At 51.2% G+C, this 19,998-nt stretch overlaps 1 protein-coding gene and 1 long non-coding RNA gene across 2 annotated transcripts; one reads left to right on the top strand and one right to left on the bottom strand.

Annotated features, from left to right (window-relative positions):
* Positions 1-4,218: 4,218 nt before the first annotated feature.
* On the bottom strand, positions 4,219-4,997 carry LOC120671169 (thiol protease SEN102-like). The gene is made up of 2 exons (XM_039951446.1): positions 4,655-4,997; positions 4,219-4,496 (listed from the first exon to the last, which is right to left on the bottom strand). Exons 1-2 carry the CDS (start codon positions 4,876-4,878, stop codon positions 4,487-4,489), a joined length of 234 nt encoding a protein of 77 aa, XP_039807380.1. The 5' UTR covers positions 4,879-4,997; the 3' UTR covers positions 4,219-4,486.
* A 7,943-nt stretch (positions 4,998-12,940) lies between these two features.
* On the top strand, positions 12,941-15,066 carry LOC120668532. Its single transcript, XR_005672472.1, has 2 exons — positions 12,941-13,895; positions 14,016-15,066. It is a non-coding gene; the product is annotated as an uncharacterized LOC120668532 (long non-coding RNA).
* Positions 15,067-19,998: the final 4,932 nt, after the last annotated feature.

Raw genomic sequence — 19,998 nt, forward strand, 5'->3', positions numbered from 1 at the left:
AAGTACAAACGCATTGCCACCTGCGTGGCAATTTTCCCTGTTTTGGGGAGGAGTGAGCACCGATGAAGAGCACCGAGTCCTTGGCCGACATTACGGCCAGGCTGCTCGGGATTGCGAGGAGCAGCCCCCAGACCGCACAGGTCCGGCGGGATGCCCTTCTCGCAAGCTTTCTTCTAGCATCTCCTCCACAGAAGACACCGCGGGGGGGGGGGCAAGCTGGCAGACAGCACCCTCTTCACCATCTCCCCGAGAGCGACGTTGTCGCCAAGAGGGACGATGCGAAGAATGGCCACCAAACCTGGCGCTGACGCCATGGTTAGGCGTCTCAACGCCCCTTCAGGCTGAGGGACATCGCAGAAGTAGGACCCCACGGGCCCAGTGCTCTTCTGCTAATGCCACTGAAGCTGAGGGATGGTGAGCACACCCTCTCCAGCTTTCCCCCGCAGCTGGCAAGCATTCTTCTAGCCTTAAAGCCTAAAGAAGCCAGACCACCTCGTCTGGGGGCCGGCCATAAAAGGCAAAGGGAAACATTAATAAACTTAGGCGAAGCCAGAAGTAAGAACGGGGAAGTTGGAGAGGAAAAGGAATCCCACGACCCCTATTTATAGCTGCATCGGGTGTCAAGCTTCAAGCCTGTCACAGGGGGAAGGCTTGGACCGCCCGTGACGGCATGGCAATCCACGAATGAAAGATGCCCTCGGTTACCAAGCCGAGGCGTGACCGGACAAAGCAAAGCCGAGCCCCTGAACGCTGAGCGGCGCAGCATCGGCCCTGGCCGACCGCCCTCGAACGGCGCGCTGCAAAGCAACCAGGGAAAGCAAGGCTGAGACCATGTATGTGGGACAGCGCGGCATTAACATCAGCTACAGAGCAGCAGGCGCCATCATGATCCTGGCCTGCTCAGCACGCTGACGCGTCTCGTCACCAAAACGAACAAGAAGGGGCGCACGCCTCGAAGTACTTTTTCTGCAGGTGCACTACCCCGACCGGCGAGTTGTCACGTCCACCAGGCAAGCGCCCGGATGCGCCTGGCGGGAAGGCAACACCGATCAATCACATCAAGAAGTAAAATTGCTAAAATACCCTTCGGTCGAATCCCCTGACTCGACCAAAGGCTCGGGGGCTACTGTCGGGTACCATGACTAGGGGCACCCTAATCATAAATCGCCCTAAAAAACACAAACGCATGTTAGGCAACCAGGCCCATGAAGGCCCACAGCCTCCTTCCAATCCGGAAGAAAGGAAAGGACTCAAAGAAGCCCAATACGTGGCCCACGTACACAGTGCGGCCCATCCGCACCCCCCTCGAACTCGCGGGACGATCTCCGCCTCGCTCGAGGGCTCCCCCCCCCCCCCCGAGACCCTCAATCGCGCCCCGCATCTCCGCCTCGCTCGAGGGTAGCGAGCCTACCCTCGGAGGAGCGGATCGTCTCCGCCTCGCTCGAGGCCACGCCTCGACGGAAAGGACAAACGGCCCTTCCACTCATCTGCCCGCCGTACGGAGGCATTAAATGCCAACCACTCCTCCACAGCGCCCGGGTCAGACGGCGTCAGGCCGCCATTCCTCACAGTGGCTGTGACCGGAGTCCCGTCCGCCAACTCCGGTCACTGCTCCGCCATCCCGGACCCTGTGGCGATACTGTGGGAACCTGCGACATAGTGCAAGACGTGCTCAGGCACTGCTCCGGCCACTATACTGCCAACTCCCCATCCCTCCTTCAAGCTTTCCCCTCCACGGAGCCCTCGAATGGCATGGGTACAACCCTCGGAAGCGGCCCCAACCTTGACCAGGACAGGGCCCTGGCCTGCAGGACCCTCGGAACGTCACCACGATATGCCTGGAGGACAGTACCCCCTACAGCAACGACCACGCCGAGCTACAAGGACATCGGCGCGATCTCCGCGAGGCCTAGGACGACGCCCAGGACGACTGTCATGCCAGACGCCATGCCCCACAGTGTACTTTCTACAGTGCTCGACCACTGCACCCCCGCGATTCAGGGAGAAGACGACGACTTCCACGATCCCCTGTGCATGTACACCGCCCCTTCTTGTGTCTATAAAAGGAGGAGGCGGGCTTTATCTTGGGGGGATCGATCCTAATGGCACACATCTAGCACCACTCAAAGAGCACACACGCTCTTCTGAGTCCCGATATTGGCACTCGCCACAATCAACTCCTCCTCTAGCAGAGACCTGGGAGCTTCCCTCCCTCTCTCGCCTCGCTTATACCCCTTACTACAAGCTCCCCCGGTGCAAGATAGTAGAGTGCCCTCGCACACCCCTTTGCTGGACGTACGGCCCCGTGTCCGGAACCAGGATAAACCCGTGTGTTACTGTGTTGCCTCTTGCATCAATCATCTGTTATGAGAAACACGTAGCATCGTTACTAGTTGGGTCCGGACCGCCGGGTCAGGACACCGACAGGAATAGAGGCCGGGATATTGTTCAATATTCCTTTATCTAAAAAAATTGTTACGGAATGAAAATAAGTTTTGGGGAGCTGACAACTAACATCATGGCTATATTCACTGGGCACGGCTATAGGTTGCAAAATGGAACAGGTTTACCCAATGCAGAACAACTATTAGTTGTGTGCCAAACAAACCCAAATTGATCAAGTTACCAAATCATTCATTATAGTTGTCCATGCAGCCCGCAGCCCGTTGGCCTGCCCGAAGCACGGCCAATTTGGCCCGGCCCAAGCACGGCCCGGCCCGCTCCCCGTCGTGCCCGGGCTGGCCCGGCCCGTCAACCGTGCCCGGGCTTGGGCCGGCACCCCAGCCCGTGGGCTGGCATGGCCCGGCACGGAGTTAGCTGGCTGGCCCGATGGCGGCCCGCTAACTCCAATGGCCAAGCCAACCCAACCCATAGCTGCTAATCCTGGGCGCCCCCTCCCCCTGCTCCCCCTCCCCTAACCCTAACCGGCTAGCCCCCATTTCCCACTCACCCAGTCACCTTGCCGCCCGCCGCTCGTCTCCACCTCGGCGCCTCTTCGTCTCGGCTCTTTGCAGCGGGCGTGGCTAGTGGGTACGGCGGCGGGGGGCACGACGTCGGCGGGTGCGCGCGGTGGGGGCTGCAGCATCGGCGGGTGCGGCGGCATGGGATGCGGCATCGGCGAGCAAGGCAGGCGGGCGGCGCGAGCAGGGCGGGCAGGTCGCGGGCGCGGCATCGGCGGTAGGCAGGACCGGCAGGCGTAGCCGGCGCCTCCACCAGATCCCGGCGACTAGCGCATCCACCAGATCCCGGCAGGCGCCGCCGCCTCGTCTCCTCCCCGCCAGCCGCCGCCACCTCCTCGTCTCGGCCACGCCGACCCCCGCCGCCTCCTCGTCTCCGCAGCGCCGGCCGTCGCCGCCACCTCCTCGCCTCGGATGGGCTTCGGGCGGCCCAAACTCTGTTGTAGTGCCGGGCTTTGCCGGGCCGGCCCGGCACGAAACAGGCCCGCGGGCCCGTGCTTGGGCCGTCGGGAGAGCCCGCGGGCTAGCACGGCACGGCCCGGTGGGATATTGGGCCAGGCTAGGCACGGCCCGATAAAGAACGGGCCAGGGCGGGCCCGTGCTAGGGCCGGGCCGGGCGGCCCGAATGGCCATCTATATCATTCATGGAGGTACTGAGCAAGCAGAGAGACGATCATTTTTTAACACAGACATCACATTGCATATTTCAAAGCATCTATGTGTATTTCACAGGAAAAGATACAATGTATATTGATGCTTTCAAACCATTACAAATAGTTCACTGCGCATATCATGCATCTGCTTGGTCCTGTCAATAAAAAAAAGCAGGCGTGCAGCTCATGATGGATTTTCAATCTTTACTTTGTACATGAACAGACTGAGCAGAGCATTGCCGACATTCTGAGTTCCAGCAAATAATGAAATAAACATGCAAGTAGATTTTGCAAGCAATGCTCATAAGCAGTACTTAATCGGCAGCAATAAAAATGGTGTCCGCAAATTCTATGTATTTGAAAATGCTTTGCATGTATAGGTTTTATACCACAGCCAGAGCCAGATGGATGGCGCTGAAAACGCGTTCAATGAATGGTTTTATACCACAGCCAGATGTGACTTGGTGTAAAATCAGTTTCTTATAGCTTATATTGAAACTAAATGTTTAAGGTAAACCTGCAAGGCTGCAACTATTAATTTGAGCTGTGTTTCCAATTTTGTAGCCTTTACACCCCCCCCCCCCCCCCCCCCGGTTGCCACTAGCTCGAAAGTAAGACTGGGTTTCAGAAACGAAGTGAAATTGTTGATGGGAATTGCTATACATTGACTCACAGTAACAGCACAGGTTTATTTTGACACTCAGGTACATATATAATAATGTCACGGCTTTCAAATAATGACTCGCGAACTGAAACTGTGCTTACGTTTATTTGCTACACATACACATATATCTTGGTAATGGTTACTCATCGTTCTCCTCCCTTAACCCCGTCCAATGAGTGATGACTTCCTCGTAGGCAGTGGCGAAGCTATATTCAAGCTACCCTAAAAATTTCAAAATCAGTGATTAGAAACAAACTTTTACCATGTAAATAGCTCAAATTTATATATCTACAAGGTAGCTGCACCCCCTCCAATTTTATGTAGCTTCGCCCCTGCTCGTAGGTCATATCGCCGAAGAGGTTGATGGCGAACTGCCGTACCTGTCGCGGATCCAGCGCGCGTTGTTCTTGAAGATGGGGAAGCGGCTGGTCTCGGGCACCACCTCGTGGTGCGCGGCCCAGCGCTCGTACAGCGCCCACATGGAGTCGTCCGACGCGAGGTCCTCGTCGGTGCAGAAGAAGCTCGCCTGCGTCGTCGGGGCCAGCGCGACGGCGGCGGCCGCCACGACCAGCGCGACGACATAGAGGGCTCCTGATCTCGCCATTCGTTTAAATTCGCTTACCAGTGACTCAACAGAGCAGATTGAACTGAACTGAACCCAAGAAGAGACGGCCTGCGGCGGGCGGAGCGGACGCTGTCCTGCTGCTTCGTGACTTCGTGTGAGTCCCGACTACGACTTTTATTTTTTGAGATACGACTACGACTATTTATAGAGGGATGGATAGTCCCGACAAACCCTAGGAGGCTACTGGGCCTCCCCTCAATGCTTGCTGGTGATCCAAATTGGGCCTCCATTCCATCCTGGCCCAATGTGAAACCAACCGTTGGCGACCGGCGTACATCACAGCATTCACAGGCAGTCAGGCAGGCAGCGTATGCTCGCACTCGCACAAGCCCCGCGGCAATGGCCCAGGCCATGTTCTTCTTCGAGGGTATTGCAGTCGAGGATTATTTATTTGCTCGCCCCGGAGACGACGCCCGGCGAGGCCAGCGCCCTGCGGCATGCCAGCGACTTGAGTGTTCTACAGGAAGGACCAGCCGACCTTGCAGATGCAGCAGCCACACGAGCGAGGCCGAGCCGGAACCCATGGCCGAGTTCGCCTGTAGCCTCCCTCGAGACACCGCATGCATGCAGCGGCAATCGATGGCGTTGCCATGCCAACTACAAGAGTGACAGACTGGATGATGCGCGCGGAGTCTTCTTAAGGACATCCCTCGTTTCTGATGTGTTCATGAATTCCATCATTCTAATTCTGTGCATTAGGTGTAGCTTGCATTATATTGCTTAAGTTGTAATGTGCACGATGACTCTAATTGCTTAAGTTCCCGTCTCTTGCGTGGTGTATAGTTGACAGACATCAAGCTTGACAAAAGTAGCCTACCTTAATCTTCTGTGATTTACCATCGCAGGCTCGGATGGTGCATGAATGCATGATGGATCGAGTACGACGACGCCACCGGCGGCGGCGACTACGTCGTGTGCATGAGTTGTTGTGTGAATGTAAACTGTGACAGCTCACAGCAATGGTGTCGTACGAAATAAAAAAATGTGCTTGGATAGTTTGCTGTGTGTATTTGCTCACTTTCTTTTCTTGTAATTCATCGTGAGATCGATAGGATGTGAGGATCAGTATCACACAATGCTGGTTTCGTCGACACATTTATTAAGGAGTGTTAAAAGGAAGCCACTACGCTCGTTGAGGGGGTCTAGAAATTCTCACGTTAATCTAAAAAAATATGAATTTGCACTGTTGGATTTCATGAAGATCTAATGGTTCAAACTAACTCAAGAGTTCATATCAAATACGATTAATTAAATAGCTAATTTCGGATTTATAAAATTAAGAAAAAATAGGATATGACAAAGAGTCCATGACGAGGTCGTAGTTGGAGTAGTCGTAGTTGTCGCCTTGTTGTTCTTGTATGGTGCACTACTAGAAAACAAGCCTTCAGAACCGGTTGAAGAGGTCCTTAGGCACCGGTTTTACAACCGGTACCCCCAAACCGAGACCATTGACCTCGGTCTAGGACACCGGGTTTTTCACCCGGTGCCTTAGGCATCTATTGGTACCGGCTGGAAAGACCAACCGGTACCAAAGAGGCCGCCACGCTTGCCACGCTGACGCAAGCTGGCAGCCCTTTGGTACCGGTTGGTCTTTCCAACCGGTACCAGGACTGCTACGGCCATTCCTAGCATCATCCTCTCCCGTTCCCCTCACATCCTCCACTAGCAGTATCTTTCCAAGAATCGTTCGCAAGATATTAAATCGATCGATACAAAATACTCCAATCAACCACATGCTCCAAAGAATTGTTCACAACATATTAAATTGATCGACAAAATACTTATAGATCCCACAAATCATCCAAAGAATCGTTTACAAGATAGAGATACCAGGACCGCTACGGCCATTCCTATTTCTAAAAAATAAGAAAAAAAAAAGAGAAAATCACCCACAGCCAGCTCCCGTCCTACGGCGGCCTGCGCGGCCTACGGCGGCGGCAGCCTGCTCCCATGGCGGCAGCCTGCTCCCGTGGCGGCGGCGGCCAGAGCGCCCGACGGCGACGATAAGTGAGCCCCAACTGCACCGACAGCTCCGCCCGCTTCGTCTCGTTTGGGTACGAGTCCTCTGCACCAACACAACACAAGGCAAATCTAATCCCCATCAAAAACACGCACACAATTCCGATGACAGCTCGCAAAAACAAATCCAAAACACTCAGATTCCTGAGCAGCCGACGAACCTGTATAGGTCCTCTCGAGGACCTCCAACTGGTAGGGCGTCTTCATGACGCGCTAAACCGGCGGCTTCCCCCCGGATCCAGACGCACCGGCTCCGCTACTCCTGCCGCCAACGGCGGGCCGGGGCTCCCCATCCCCGCCGCCGACAGCACCCCGGCGCCTTCGTCGCCCCCCGGCGTGCTTCAGAGACAAGAGAAGAGAGAAGAGAGGGAGAGAAATGAGAGGGTAAGAGAGACGAGAGAGAGGAGCCGGTGGTAGCGGACTTAAAATATCCGAGGGATAGGCCGGCTATGGTACCGGGTGTTTGTTTCAACCGGTGCTGATTCTTATGTTTTGGTACCGGGTGCTTGTTTCAACCGGTACTAAAACATCCTCCCTTCATTGGTCTCGGGTTATGGCAATAACCGATGTTGATTCTTAGCCATTGATACCGGGTTCTGTAACCCGGTACCAAATGTTCACTGCAGCCACCTCGAGCCATTGGTCCAAGCTAAAAGTACTAGCTGCCATTTCAACCAGTACTGATGCGGACATAAGTACCAGTTGAAATGGCAGCTGGTACTTTTAGCTTGGACTAAAGGACTGTTTTCCAGTAGTGGTATTAGCGAGGCGCTGACGCCTAAACGCCCTCTTCTGGTTGAGCTGGCGACGACGTTCGTAGAGGTCTTCTGCTGGATTCTGCTCGTCCAGTTGGACGGTGATGGTCACCGCTGGAGGAGGAGGAGGAGCAGGTAGATCCTCATTGGTGGTAGTTTGGGCTTTTGTGATTGTAGGAGGAGTAGTTTCTATGTTGTTGGAAAGGTACTAGTCGAAATCATCAGAATTGTAGTCATCGAGGTTGAGATGCTCCGTGGGATCACCCTCAGGTTCTTCGGCGATACGAACCATGAGGATTTCACGGCAAATGTCTTGAACTTCTTGGTCTTGTTTGCCTGAGGACGGATCTAGAGGAGTGCTCTGTTGGTAGGGCAGATCCACTGGTTGTGAGCTGGAGGCGTTGGGATCTTGTGCCTTCCTGAGATGCACCGTCCGTCCTTGCGGCGTTGCATATATAATCAGGTTAGGGATGGAGTCCTGATCAGACTTGAGGTTCTTAGCCGAGCTGGACTCGACTTGTTTACTATACTAGATTAGGTCGTCCAGCTGTTCCTCCGGATCGGAAGAGTACTTGGATTGAGTCAGTTAGCCCACCAATTTTTGAGTATGTATGCTTTGGGTGAGCGAGAAGCGGTATGCACATCTCTACACGGAGGGCATTCTCGTTCATCCAGTGTAGCCATGATTGAGTAGGAGTTGGCCCCTCAGGTTCCTTAATTCAGGATTTGTCATAGATTGAGTCGCTGGATTGTTCTGGAGCCTTGGCTTTTCTCTTTTTAAGCTTGGCCAGTTCCCAAAGAGCGTTGGCGTGTTTGGGTGGGCTGGCCATAGCGTCCATGAACAGCTCGACGTTCTTTGACCATTCTTTGAGATCGTCGAACGGTTCAAAGTTCTCGAGACCGTTCATGAAGCGATCAAAGTCTTGATCGAATTTGGACTCAACTGGTTTCGGAGTCCGAGTGTGAGCAGGTTTCGGTGAAGGGCTCTGAGGTATCCTGGAGATAGACGGTCCCATCCGAACAAGTCGGGGGTTTGTCTCACCAGCTCCCCCGCAGATTCCTCCTCTCGATTTCTGCTCTTTATTTTGCAGAGTGCTTTCAGCCATCTTAATGCAGTCGGAAGCTTCAAGTTGACCTGATCGATCCCTGAGAGCATATCGCCCGACCTCTTCTGCGGTGGGTTTAGTGCTTTAGGGTTCTGATATGGCGCAGATGGGCTGAGATCGGTTTCTGCAAGTTTGATGCAGCCCTCTATCGATCGTGAAACTTGATCCACTCCGGCGAGTAGTTCTGAGTTTTTGATCTTAGGGCGTTTGATCGTTTTAAGACGAGCAAGGTATTTTCCAAGAGTTTTGGAAAAGTGAGACTTTTCAGAATCATAATTTGTGATGAACTCGACCAAACTAAGAGTTCGGTTTTGAGTTGTCACGTTTCCCGTGTTGTCCGAGTCGAGTTCGGGTGGAATTCTTTTCTCGTCGAGATCCGCGGACTCGCGGACGTCGGCGAGTTGGGAGCGGGTTTTCGATTTAGGCGAGTTAGGCGTGACAAGGTGGCTGGAGAAGGCTCCCGTTCCGTCAGCCGTACATGCCCAAGAACCGAAAACGAGGGTTGTGCCTTCCGGCACGTTGTTGGCGTCGCTTGATCCGCCCATCGAATTCATTGGTGAACTCGCCGAATCCACTACCTGGCGCGCCAGCTGTCGGTGTTTACCGCCAAGCCTGCTCAGGGATACCCTTAGCAGTAGGATTTGTAGGTAGGGATCGACTGCTCTAAAACTCGATGGTACAAGGAACACAAAGATTTTGACAGGTTCGGGCCGCGAGTTTGCGTAATACCCTACATCTTGTGTGGTTTGTATTACCTTAGGTATTGATGATTGTTTGGAGGGGGTCCCTGCCCGCCCTTATATATCCGGGGGGGGACAGGGTTACATGGAAAGTTCTAGCCGAGTACAGTTGGAGTCCTACTGCAACACAATCGGGTAGGGTAGTTTCCTTTATACTGCAGCTAGTCCTACGCCTATTCGAGTAGCTACAAAAGAGGTAAGGTACATCCATGAGCTATCCCTTACTCTAGAATATTCTATATCTATAAGCAGTCCCACTGCCCCGGGTCTGACACGATACGATTAGTAAATAGCTAGTTTCAGAGTTAAAAGATAAGGAAATTAGGACTTAACCAAAGAGTCCATGTTGAATACAATTACTAAATAGGTAAACTCGGAATCATAAAATTATAAAAATTAGTATTAGCATCGACTAGTATGTCATAATGATAATTGCAGGAGAGCATGTGCTAGCCTTCTATTGACCTCATGACATGAATGATGACCAAATCAGTCGTTAAGGTCAGTCTCAATGCACAGTTTAATTGTACAGTTACCAACACTGAGACTATGCCAGATGAATTTCTCCTCTCTCATTCCATGGAACTCCCTCACTCTCTCTCCTTTCCAAGTAACAAAAATTGATGATATGGCATACCATTTGATAACATGAAACTCACCATGAAACCCCTTTCAGGTAGGATAGTTCATGGGAAAATCCGAAAATGTGCAAGTTGATCAGAAAAACGGCTAGCTTTCCTACTTTCTAACATTTGGACATGTAGCTGTGGTCGACGATTTCTCTCCGTCCGTCCAATTGAGACGATAATGAAGTTTGGTGATGGGACTTTACGAGCTTCAAGGTACGGCCGTAACCTTTGATTCTTGGAGCAGGTTAAACAAAAGGGAAAATCTAAACAAAAATGAGCTACGACCTTTTTGTTTTTTACGAAGGGGTAGCTCAAATATATAGTCACGACCACTCTCTAGAATCAAAATCCCTTTTATCTGTAACCTGGAACTCAAGTTCTCTTTTAGCCTGCCACAAAGCTCTGATAGTATATTGGTGGGGACTAGGGATACCCCCCCCCCCCCCCACCGGTTACCCATAAAAAAACAAAAAGGTGAGGTGCTCCAACTGCAGTACCGATACCAGCAGTGCATCCGATTCGGTGCCCGTTGCGACATGTACAGAGATTTCTGGGCCTTATTATTGATTTTTTTAGATTAAGGCCTTATTACTGATGATGATGAATCTTTTGGGTTGTTGAGGTCTCGGCATGGAGCCTGAAATCTTCGCGTTAGAATTGGGCTCCATCAAGGGCCGTGTTTTGTTGGGCCAGACGAGCCTGAAATCTTGAAGTTAGAATTGGGCTCCAACTAGGGCCGTGTTTAGTTGGACTGTTGGCCTGCGGGCCTTAAATCTTCAAGTTAGAATTGGGCTCCAATTAGAGCAATGTTTAATTCGGCCGACGGCCCTGCTCATCCTGCCATCGTCGTCGTCGCCGCCGCCGCTTGTGTAGTTGTGCCGGCCGTTGCTGGAGAGTGGAGACCAAGACAGTAGTAACAGGTAACCCAACACCGTTCGCAGTTTCCTACGCTGATGCCGGTCTCGTGCGGGTTCCCCGTCCCTAGTCAAAAGCCACACTTGACCATTGATTCACGCCCACTCGACCTGCTAGCTACTAGCTCGCCGTGCGCCGATCCCCAAAATGTACAAACCCTAGCTAGCGACGAACACATGGATCCGCGACATGGCGTTAACGGCGACATAAAAGAGTGATCGGATCCCGATGGTCCGTCGATCTCCGCGGCCGATGCGTGCACGCGGATCATAGTAGTAAAGAAGCCCGCCTGCAAGGCAGGCGTTCGGATCACCAAGCCTGTTCCCAAAACGGCCAAACAAAGCCAGCAGTGAACCATGGTCTTCGATCGCTCTCTACCAGCTCCTTCTTGTTGCCATTGCCAATTCACATGTGTGTCTAGTACGAGTAGTATATTTCAAGTTGTCCAAATTTTTTATCTGCACAAATTAAAACTGAAGTAAATTGTACACCTGACTTGTGTTTGGAACCGAACGAAGAATTCTGCAGCGTTGAAGAAAGCTAGCCCTGGGCAGATTCTGCTGGGGGAGTGCGTGTGTGTGTCACAAGAACGATTCAGCAGCAGCATGGCGTGGCTACAGAAGATTCCGGGAGCTTTCATCTTCAAAAAATAAGAAAACCTAGAGGTTCACTCTCACTGTCAATGATGATGGACGCGCGCATAGTTCCCGACGAATACTGTTGGTTTACTCTAAACAAGGACGGTTAACTTCATCCAGTCAAGTTGCTGTTTGTTTTTCAGTCTGGTCAGACCCAGTTTACTTCTCCAAATTCAAGACACAGTCAAGCTTGGCTTGGGTTGAGACTTGAGATTGAAAATACCCTCCCAGGATCTTCCTGAAAACATCATTGGCTAGTAACGATAGTGCTAGCTGCTAGTTTGACGCCACAAATGTAGGCCAGGCTCCATCATGGGAGGGGATTTTCTTGTGCGTGTGATGTGGTCCTGCCTGCCCTTAATCAAGCGTCGTTCTTTCCATGCCTTGGACTTGGACCACCGTGTTCTGTCTTCTGGCTTGCAGCCACAGGCCCACAGCCAGCTCTCTCTCTACCAAAACGAAGCTGCAGCTCGTCCAAGGTATGGTTACCCCGGGCTTCTGAATCTAACGACACCTCAACGGCAAAAAAAGTAGATCAGTCCTTTCAATGAGATGATCATTCCAGGCTAATTTGTTCGAACATCACAAACCTGTCACTAATCTGTCCTTTTTCAAAAGAAAAACGAACAGGCACAAGACGAACAGGCATTGTTGCCGCACTGGCACTCTTCTGAGCTTCTTGTCTGATAACCGATTTTGGTAAAACCGGCCGGGCATCTAGTGGGGCGGCCATCGGCTGCGTGGCGGTAGCAATTTGCTCCGGGGGACAGGAAGACCTGGCCGTAGTAATTCTGTTTGGATCCCGAGGCGAGATTGGGATTGCAGGCGGTGGTCGGCACGGCGTCCGCAGGTGGCCGGCCGGGGCGCGCCGGCGCCGGAGGCGGCCACGGCCACGGCCACGCGCGTGGTCGTCACGGCACGTCGCGCTCTCACGTGCGCCTCAATACTCTACCGCTAGAGCCTGCCGCTGCCAGCGACCAGTAGTGTACGCCGCGTACCGCATGGCTAGTAGATGAGACGACGGGAAGCAGAGAGATCTGAGATGCCCACGCCGCCCTGCTGGAATCTTTGTTCTTTTGGTAACGGAAATTCGGTTTGGACGCCCGGCGCCCGTGAGCCGGATATTTCGACGGCGGAGATGGGCTGCCGTGGTGGGCAGGAGGCTTCGAGATACGTGAACCGCCATGCTGTTTTTCCAGTAGTATATTTTATATGGTGCAAATACAAGAGCATACGGGCTCATAGCTGTAATAAAAAAAAAGTTGTTCTGGAATGCTCCTTGCCGTATCCGTCTTCTCCGCTTAGCCAATATCGCCTAGCAATGGAGGAGGTCCTGTTCGAGGAGGTCCGTGGACCAATGGATCAGATAGATCGTGTACTCGCTCCATGTTTGAATGCTGTGCGGGGGAGCGCCGTTGGGATGGAAGCGCCGGGGATTGAGTGCTCACCTGGAGGCTGGATTGGAGCGGCAGTACAGGTTGGTGATGTGTATGGCTGGGATCCATGCAGGCGGAGGGGATCTTGTAGTTCTCCTAGGGAGTCCCGTCGCGGCAGCGTGCGGCCATCGCGCAGGCACCTCCTCGCCCGCTCGGCGCGGCCCCTAGGGAGTTGCCGCTGCCGACGCGGCGTGCGGGCACCTCCTCGCCCGCTCGGTGTCGTAGACCAGGGAGCCCGGCAAGAAGACGCCTTCTTTGACTCGGCCTGGGCGCGGTGGTGCTGCGCGTCGGCGCTACCGCCGCCGGAGCTGAGATCCAGGCGGCGCTGATCCCCTCCGCCACGGTACAAGGCTACTCCACCTTGTTCTCTGCCGGTAGAGGAGGAGGAGGAGGACGCAGGGGCTCCTTTACGGCGCTGCTGGGCCTCCCCACCTCCCAGGCCATGGAGCTGCTCCTCCCCCGAGCCGTGGCGCCTGCATCAATGCCATCTCCTGCCCCTGCCCGCGCGCCCACCTTCCCTCCGATCCGCACCTCGTGGACCGCGCGGAGGGAAGAGGACCTGCGGTGGCTGCGGCGGCCCTGCAACGGAAGAGGAAGCAGAGGCGACGCGGGCTAGCTGAGCGGCGCTTGACCCGGTGGAGACGCCGCCACCAGAGCTGGCAACAGCGGCGCAGGCGCATACCCAGGGAGGCAGGGAGAGCGTGTGTGGTGGCTCAGAGTAGCCTCGCTTGCAGATCCAACATCATGAACCAGTGAAGGTACGTACATGATTGTTTTATCTCCTACATGCTAGAAATCTCACATGCTGAAGATGAATCAACGGGGCTTGATCTCGATCTTGGAGTCGAGTCCTATCATGATTTGGTAACTCAATACAGCAGCAGCATGGAGGAGGAGGAGCAGGTAGCTCATGACGGCGGAGACGAGGTGCATCAGCAGGCAGCTCATGCGGCGGAGATGAGATGCACTGGCGGCTCAAGGTGACGAGATCCTGACTGTTTGCACCGCGACATTGCTTTGCTTGCTAGCTAAAGATCTTTTTTTTTGTTCTCTACTTCTTTCCTATTCGATTCTAGAAGATGGACTAAGATGCACTTATCGAGCCGGTCCTAATCCTAATTGATGCAAATTTAGTGGCAGCAGCAAGTTTAGTTGTACATGTGTGGTTAGTGTGCAGACTTTAAGTTATCGTTGGCTGATGTCATTTGATCGTGAATGGCAAACACTTGCATTGTACGTTGACTAACATAAAAAATTATTTGGCATGCAAAAAAATATGTGCATCACGACATGAATTTGCAAATATTTGATGTATACAAATATCTGTTCATGTTTAATTATCTAACAGTCCCGGCTTCCTTCGAGATATGTTCCTCTAATGTTTACTAGGCAAAGTGATTATCCATTGCACTCATCCTGGATTAGCGCCAATGCTAATTGCACATTCTCGTTCTAGTTCTAGATAGATAAACTTTCTCTGTACTATGAGGTATTGATTCGGTGCTTGCACATTGGTCAATCTGATTTCGTGTGCGATTGAGCAAAGTTAATTGTGCATGCTTATGTATTTCACATGTTATCCTGATTTAGCTTGATTTCTATTTCGGCATCATATATTCATATTATTTAGCTTAGTCAAATCCCAACAACTACTTCACGTTTTTTGGAGCTCTGTGATGATCTCCTACTTGTTTAGCAATTCAACTTATTTGTCTTCAGTTGGTGATGTGTATTGACCAACCTATTAGTTGTGTTTTTTGCACAGAACTATGTGCATCCTTATATTTAAAATTGTAAGATTATTTGCTGTGTGAGAGAGAGAGATACAAACTTCAGTGCATGTACTTGTATATGAAGAAACTTGTGCGTCATGATGTAAATATTTCTCGAGATGGTCTATGAGCACAAAGAACATCTTTATATGCTTAATGGTTTCACAATTTCTTTTTGCTTATTATATAACTTTAGTTATGTACTGGTGCATCATGCTAATTGCATGTTTGGGTATGTGCACAGAAAATCTCAATAATTTTGACATTTTCTATCTGCACTAAAATATGCACATATTAGCTACCGATGGTTTTTTTATATTTTTTGTTTTGTGCAAAATGATATGTGCATTTTTATATTACTATTATTTATAGTTGCATCAAGTCAGGTGTGCAAGGCAAGCACCGGAGTACTCGACCTACTCATAGAAAGGTGATATGAATCTAATTGATATCTTAAATTGTACATTTTTATTAATTACCTAATGCACTCATACAAAGGATATGATATATATGCATGTGTAATGGCTTTGTTCGCTGCATCTAGTCAATAGTATTTCTCTTTCACACAAAACCAGCACCAGCCAGCTGAACACAGCGAATATGTTTAGTTGTGTAGTACACTGTAATATGCATTAAAAAGAATTATTGCATCCGAATGTGTGCGTCTATTTTATGTAATGAAATTTTCATTTAAGTTTATATACAGAAATGCATCTTTTGTGCATCTTCATGTACAGAATGTGTGCATCTTCATGATTGTTTGTGTAAGGACCGTTTCGGATTTTATATTTGAAAATGCACAAAATTAGTTGCTGTAGCACTACCAAGTTCGGTAAATTTCACATTTCAAATATGAAATATGTTCATATTTTAAATTGAAGAATTTTAAGATTTACTGTTGTGTTGAAGAAAATTTGTGTATCAGTTTGAGTTTATTTTCATAGACATGCACCTTTTTTATCTTTTTGTTGTGTGCAACCTGTTCGTGAATGGGAAAGATGAACCGTTGAGCACAAGTACAGTTTTACTGCCCGAGATTCTCTCTCTAAAAGATTCTGACCTTGTTTGGATGCGCGCTAGAATCCTAGCTCTAGAAGAGAATTTTTTTCCGCATGAAGGACTAAATGAAGTCTATTTGCAAAACATTTTTAGGGATGGGTGTAACTTTTCGCGACGAATCTAATGACTGTAATTAATCGATGATTTGCTACAGTAACCATCCTCTAATCGCGCAGGGGTTCTGGAGTTAGTTTTGTAAACTGACTTTGTTTGACACCGTAATAATCGGTTAAAGTGTCACTATTCACTAGCGCGCTACAAAACCAAAAGGGTCTCTCTCTCCAGAAGGCTCTGGTTACTGCTGGCCGAACCATGTGGTCACCTAGACGCCTCGAACGAGCTGTTTTAAAAAAGTATTTTGCTGCCAAAAAATAGAAGCAACTGTTAACAAATACAGCCCACCTGTGCCTTCCGTACCCGCACATCGCTAATCTCAGCGCCATCTTGGTCGTCCAGATTTCCGGCGCACGTGCCACGGGGGGCTGAAAATCCGCTCCCCTTTTGGTAAGGACGGCCGGTGTCCGAAACAAGGTGACTTTCCAGAGTCAAAAAACAAGGCGATTTTTTTTTACCCGCAAAGAAGCCGATACTCGCTCGATTTTCCCGGGTAAAATTTAAACTCTGCAAATTTGCGACTCTGGGCAGTATTTTTGAAGCCTTTATTATTTTGCATTTTTGGAGGTTGGAGCAGACCTGCACGGCTGCACGTCTCACGGATTCAGATCAGATATCAGAGCAGGGCAGGTTTCTTTTCCCAGAACTGGGCGGCTAGGTCCTTTGTGTGCGTGTACCAGCCCTGTCCCGACGATACGTACCCGTCACTCATTCACACGCTGTTGAAACAGCAGGATCGTAGGGCAGGAGTACCCTGTCTGTATCTCGATCTGTACACGGCCACTTGAAGTTGAAGCTCACATGCGCTCGCAGTGACAGACGAGGAAACTAAACCGGCAGCTACTTGCTTGATCCAGCTAACATACGCTCGCTCACGGATCTTGCTGGCTTGCTATACGTAGCAGTCGTGTACGTAGCTGTACCGTCCGGACACGCACGGGCCGATGCCTTCGGCGTACGTGTAAAGTTTTTCCTTATCGTTGCAGTACAAATACTGTGCTCATTTGTATATTTATATAGTATGTATATATTTGTATATTTATATAATGTGTATATATATTTGTAAAATTATATATCGCTTTTTTTATGAGACAGTAGGCAGTACGTTACCTTGACGTGGAGCCGTAGAGGACACCGTTGCTTGTCCGTCCCGGACTCCCGGTTGCCGGTTGGAACTTGCTGGGTGATCCGAAATTCCTAGCGCAGTAAAATATTCTTGCTGCAATTCTTCACCCAGCAAGCCTGCGAGCAGCAAGATCTTTTGGGGATCCGAGCCCTCAATTTTGTAAAGCCTGCCTGGCGCCTGCTGGCTGGAGTGTGCATGACAGCATGTGACCTGGTAGGCTCAGGGTGGTAATGGGCCATGGCCCTAATGGCCTCTTCACAGCCCAATAAAGTCCTTAAAATTTTTAGTTCAAAAATACATATGTTTAGAGCCCGACTCTTTTAGAGCCCGATCCTTAGATTTTCTAGTTCAAAATGTTGGGCCCTTTACCACCCTTAGGTAGGCTGGTACTGTATAGTACTAGTACATGCAAGCTACAACTAGGCGAGTAGCTATATACTAGCTACTAGCAGCTGCCTAGCTGCGTCCTAGATTGGCAAGATACACATGTTGCTTGTTCTGGACGTACCAATACGGCCCGGTCGAAATACCAAGCAGCGTACGCAAAAATGATAAGCTCATCATCACACGCTGGCAGGAGTACGAGGTACTACAAAAGCTGCAGTAATTCTGTAAATGCAAATAGCCAAATAGTATCTTGCCCATGTCCGAATCTCAATGCATAGACGCAACTCACACGCATGCGACGTGCCGTCCTACCATTGCAAGATACCCATCAGATACATCTCTATTCGCTTGGCTGTGACTGGTGGCTGGTGCTGGTTTTTTATGAAAGAAAAATACTACTGGCTGGTTGGTGGTTGGTGGCTAGTGTTGATTTGATGTGAGAGAAAAGCAGTGCTGACTGGTTGGCTGACTGATTTTTTTTATGTGCAGTTCGTGCCTGTTTGTGTGGTGTGTGCTATCGAACGTGCACGGCCCTATGGAAATACAGGCAATCTAGCTAGGCATTCACCGGCTCGGATGGAAGTGGCATGCGGTTATTACATACCCTGCCCGATGGGGGAACACGGCACCACCGTTTTGCCCCTGACCTGACAGCATCGACGTACCGTTGCAGATTGCATTAGCATTCACAGGATCTCGGTGGTGCCGTACCGGAGGTCCGGAGTAGAGAGATCGCGGCATGCACGCGCACGCGTACGTACGTGTACGTGCACCGGCGAGCTCTACTAGCTGACACGGTGCAGGAGGTACAAAAAGTTTGGCATGCATGTGCCGCGCGTCACAGGTGAGTTACTGTGCACGAGCTGTGTTGCACTGAACAGTGGCAGACGTAGTACGTAAGTACGAGTACTAGGTCTGCTGAATTCCTGGTGGTATGCCATGCACATATGGGAGAAATGCCTGGCATTATTTGGAGTGAGAAACGGAACAGTACAGTACTCTCTCTCTCTCTCTCTCTCATGAGAACCAGAGGGACAATCACACAAGCACGCATGCCTTGGCAACTGTTCCGGTCTCTCAATTGCATCATCATCATCGCTGTGACGCCATTGCAAGAACTCAGATACGAAACTGCGTTAGGTGAGGGTAGCTAGCTAGCTACATCCGCCGGAGCAGAGCACACGACGACGCGATGCGACAGAGATCCATGGGAGGGAGGGTCGGTCCATCGAGCAACGCAACCCGGCCCGGCCCCGGCAACTAACGGAGGCCGTTGGCACATTCATTCCGACACCAGGGACCCCAATGCAAAGGCTCCCGCGCGCGGTGACCCAGCCCAACAGACATTGCCGGCACTGCTGCCCGATGCCCTCACTCTCTCCATCAGCGTCGACCACGCCTCCTCCACTGTCCACTCGCATCCGTGTCGTGTGCGGGGCTGCGTGGTGTGGATGGCAGCAGGGTCGTCGCCTCGCGCACTAGTACTGTTCGGTTGGGTCATGCCCACCATCATGGGCTCCCTCGCAAGTCGGCTCAGACGACAGGTCGCAGGTGTGGGGTGGGAGGGAGCGGCACCCCCGCACCAGCTAGCCAGCAGCAGGGGCTATGGTCTCTCTGTGGGTATGTGTAGCTGCAAGTGTGTGTGTGTGTGTGTGTGTGTGTGTGTGTGTGTGTGTGTGTGTGTGTGTGTGTGTGTGTGTGTGTGTGTGTTTTGGTGCCTGACGGGTTCATGTGCAGCTTCTGTTACAGGGAAACCAGACGCATCGATCAGATCAGACAGCAACGTGTAGGACGAAACGCTTGGGGAGTTGTTTGGGCTGGGCATGCTTGCTTTTGTAGTCGTGTATACTTGCTTGCAACAGCGGCTAGCATGTGTTTGTGTTGTTACCGAACGCACCAGCGTGGGCCACGGGGACGGAGCGGCACACGGAGGGAGCCCACAGCGAGCGAACCCCCAGCCACTCGTTCTGAAACGGACGTCCCGGATCGGGCCAAGGCATTGTGTCGTGGGGCAGCAATGGCCGGAGCCACTCGCCGGCCGACACCTCTGCGAAAAGCCAAACCGCACAATTGCTGTCCAGCTAGCTGGACCCATTTGAAACGCGACCATTTTTTTTCTTCTACTACTACTTGAGTCAATTTATTTTTTTGAGATTCAATTTATTTTTCTGAATCAAGCACGAACAGCTAGCGTATTTATTTATCTGGAATTTGTATGAGATGTCAATTTATTTTTCTACAGACGGGCTAAATAGGACAAAATTAAACCATGCAGTCCAAATAACCCCAGCACGATGACAACATTATCTCGCAGCACTTAGGCCTACGGCCATAAATCCGTGCCGTCTCGGACGTGGACATCCCGCTAGGACCAAACAGTAACCGAACAGTGCCGGCGAGAGT

The sequence above is a fragment of the Panicum virgatum genome, chromosome 4N (assembly GCF_016808335.1).
Source record: "Panicum virgatum strain AP13 chromosome 4N, P.virgatum_v5, whole genome shotgun sequence".
Classification (NCBI taxonomy): Eukaryota; Viridiplantae; Streptophyta; class Magnoliopsida; order Poales; family Poaceae; genus Panicum; species Panicum virgatum.

What these genes read in the sequence shown, in the direction of transcription:
- LOC120671169 (XM_039951446.1), bottom strand. Translation starts at nt 4,878, where the DNA reads ATGGCGAGATCAGGAGCCCTCTATGTCGTCGCGCTGGTCGTGGCGGCC.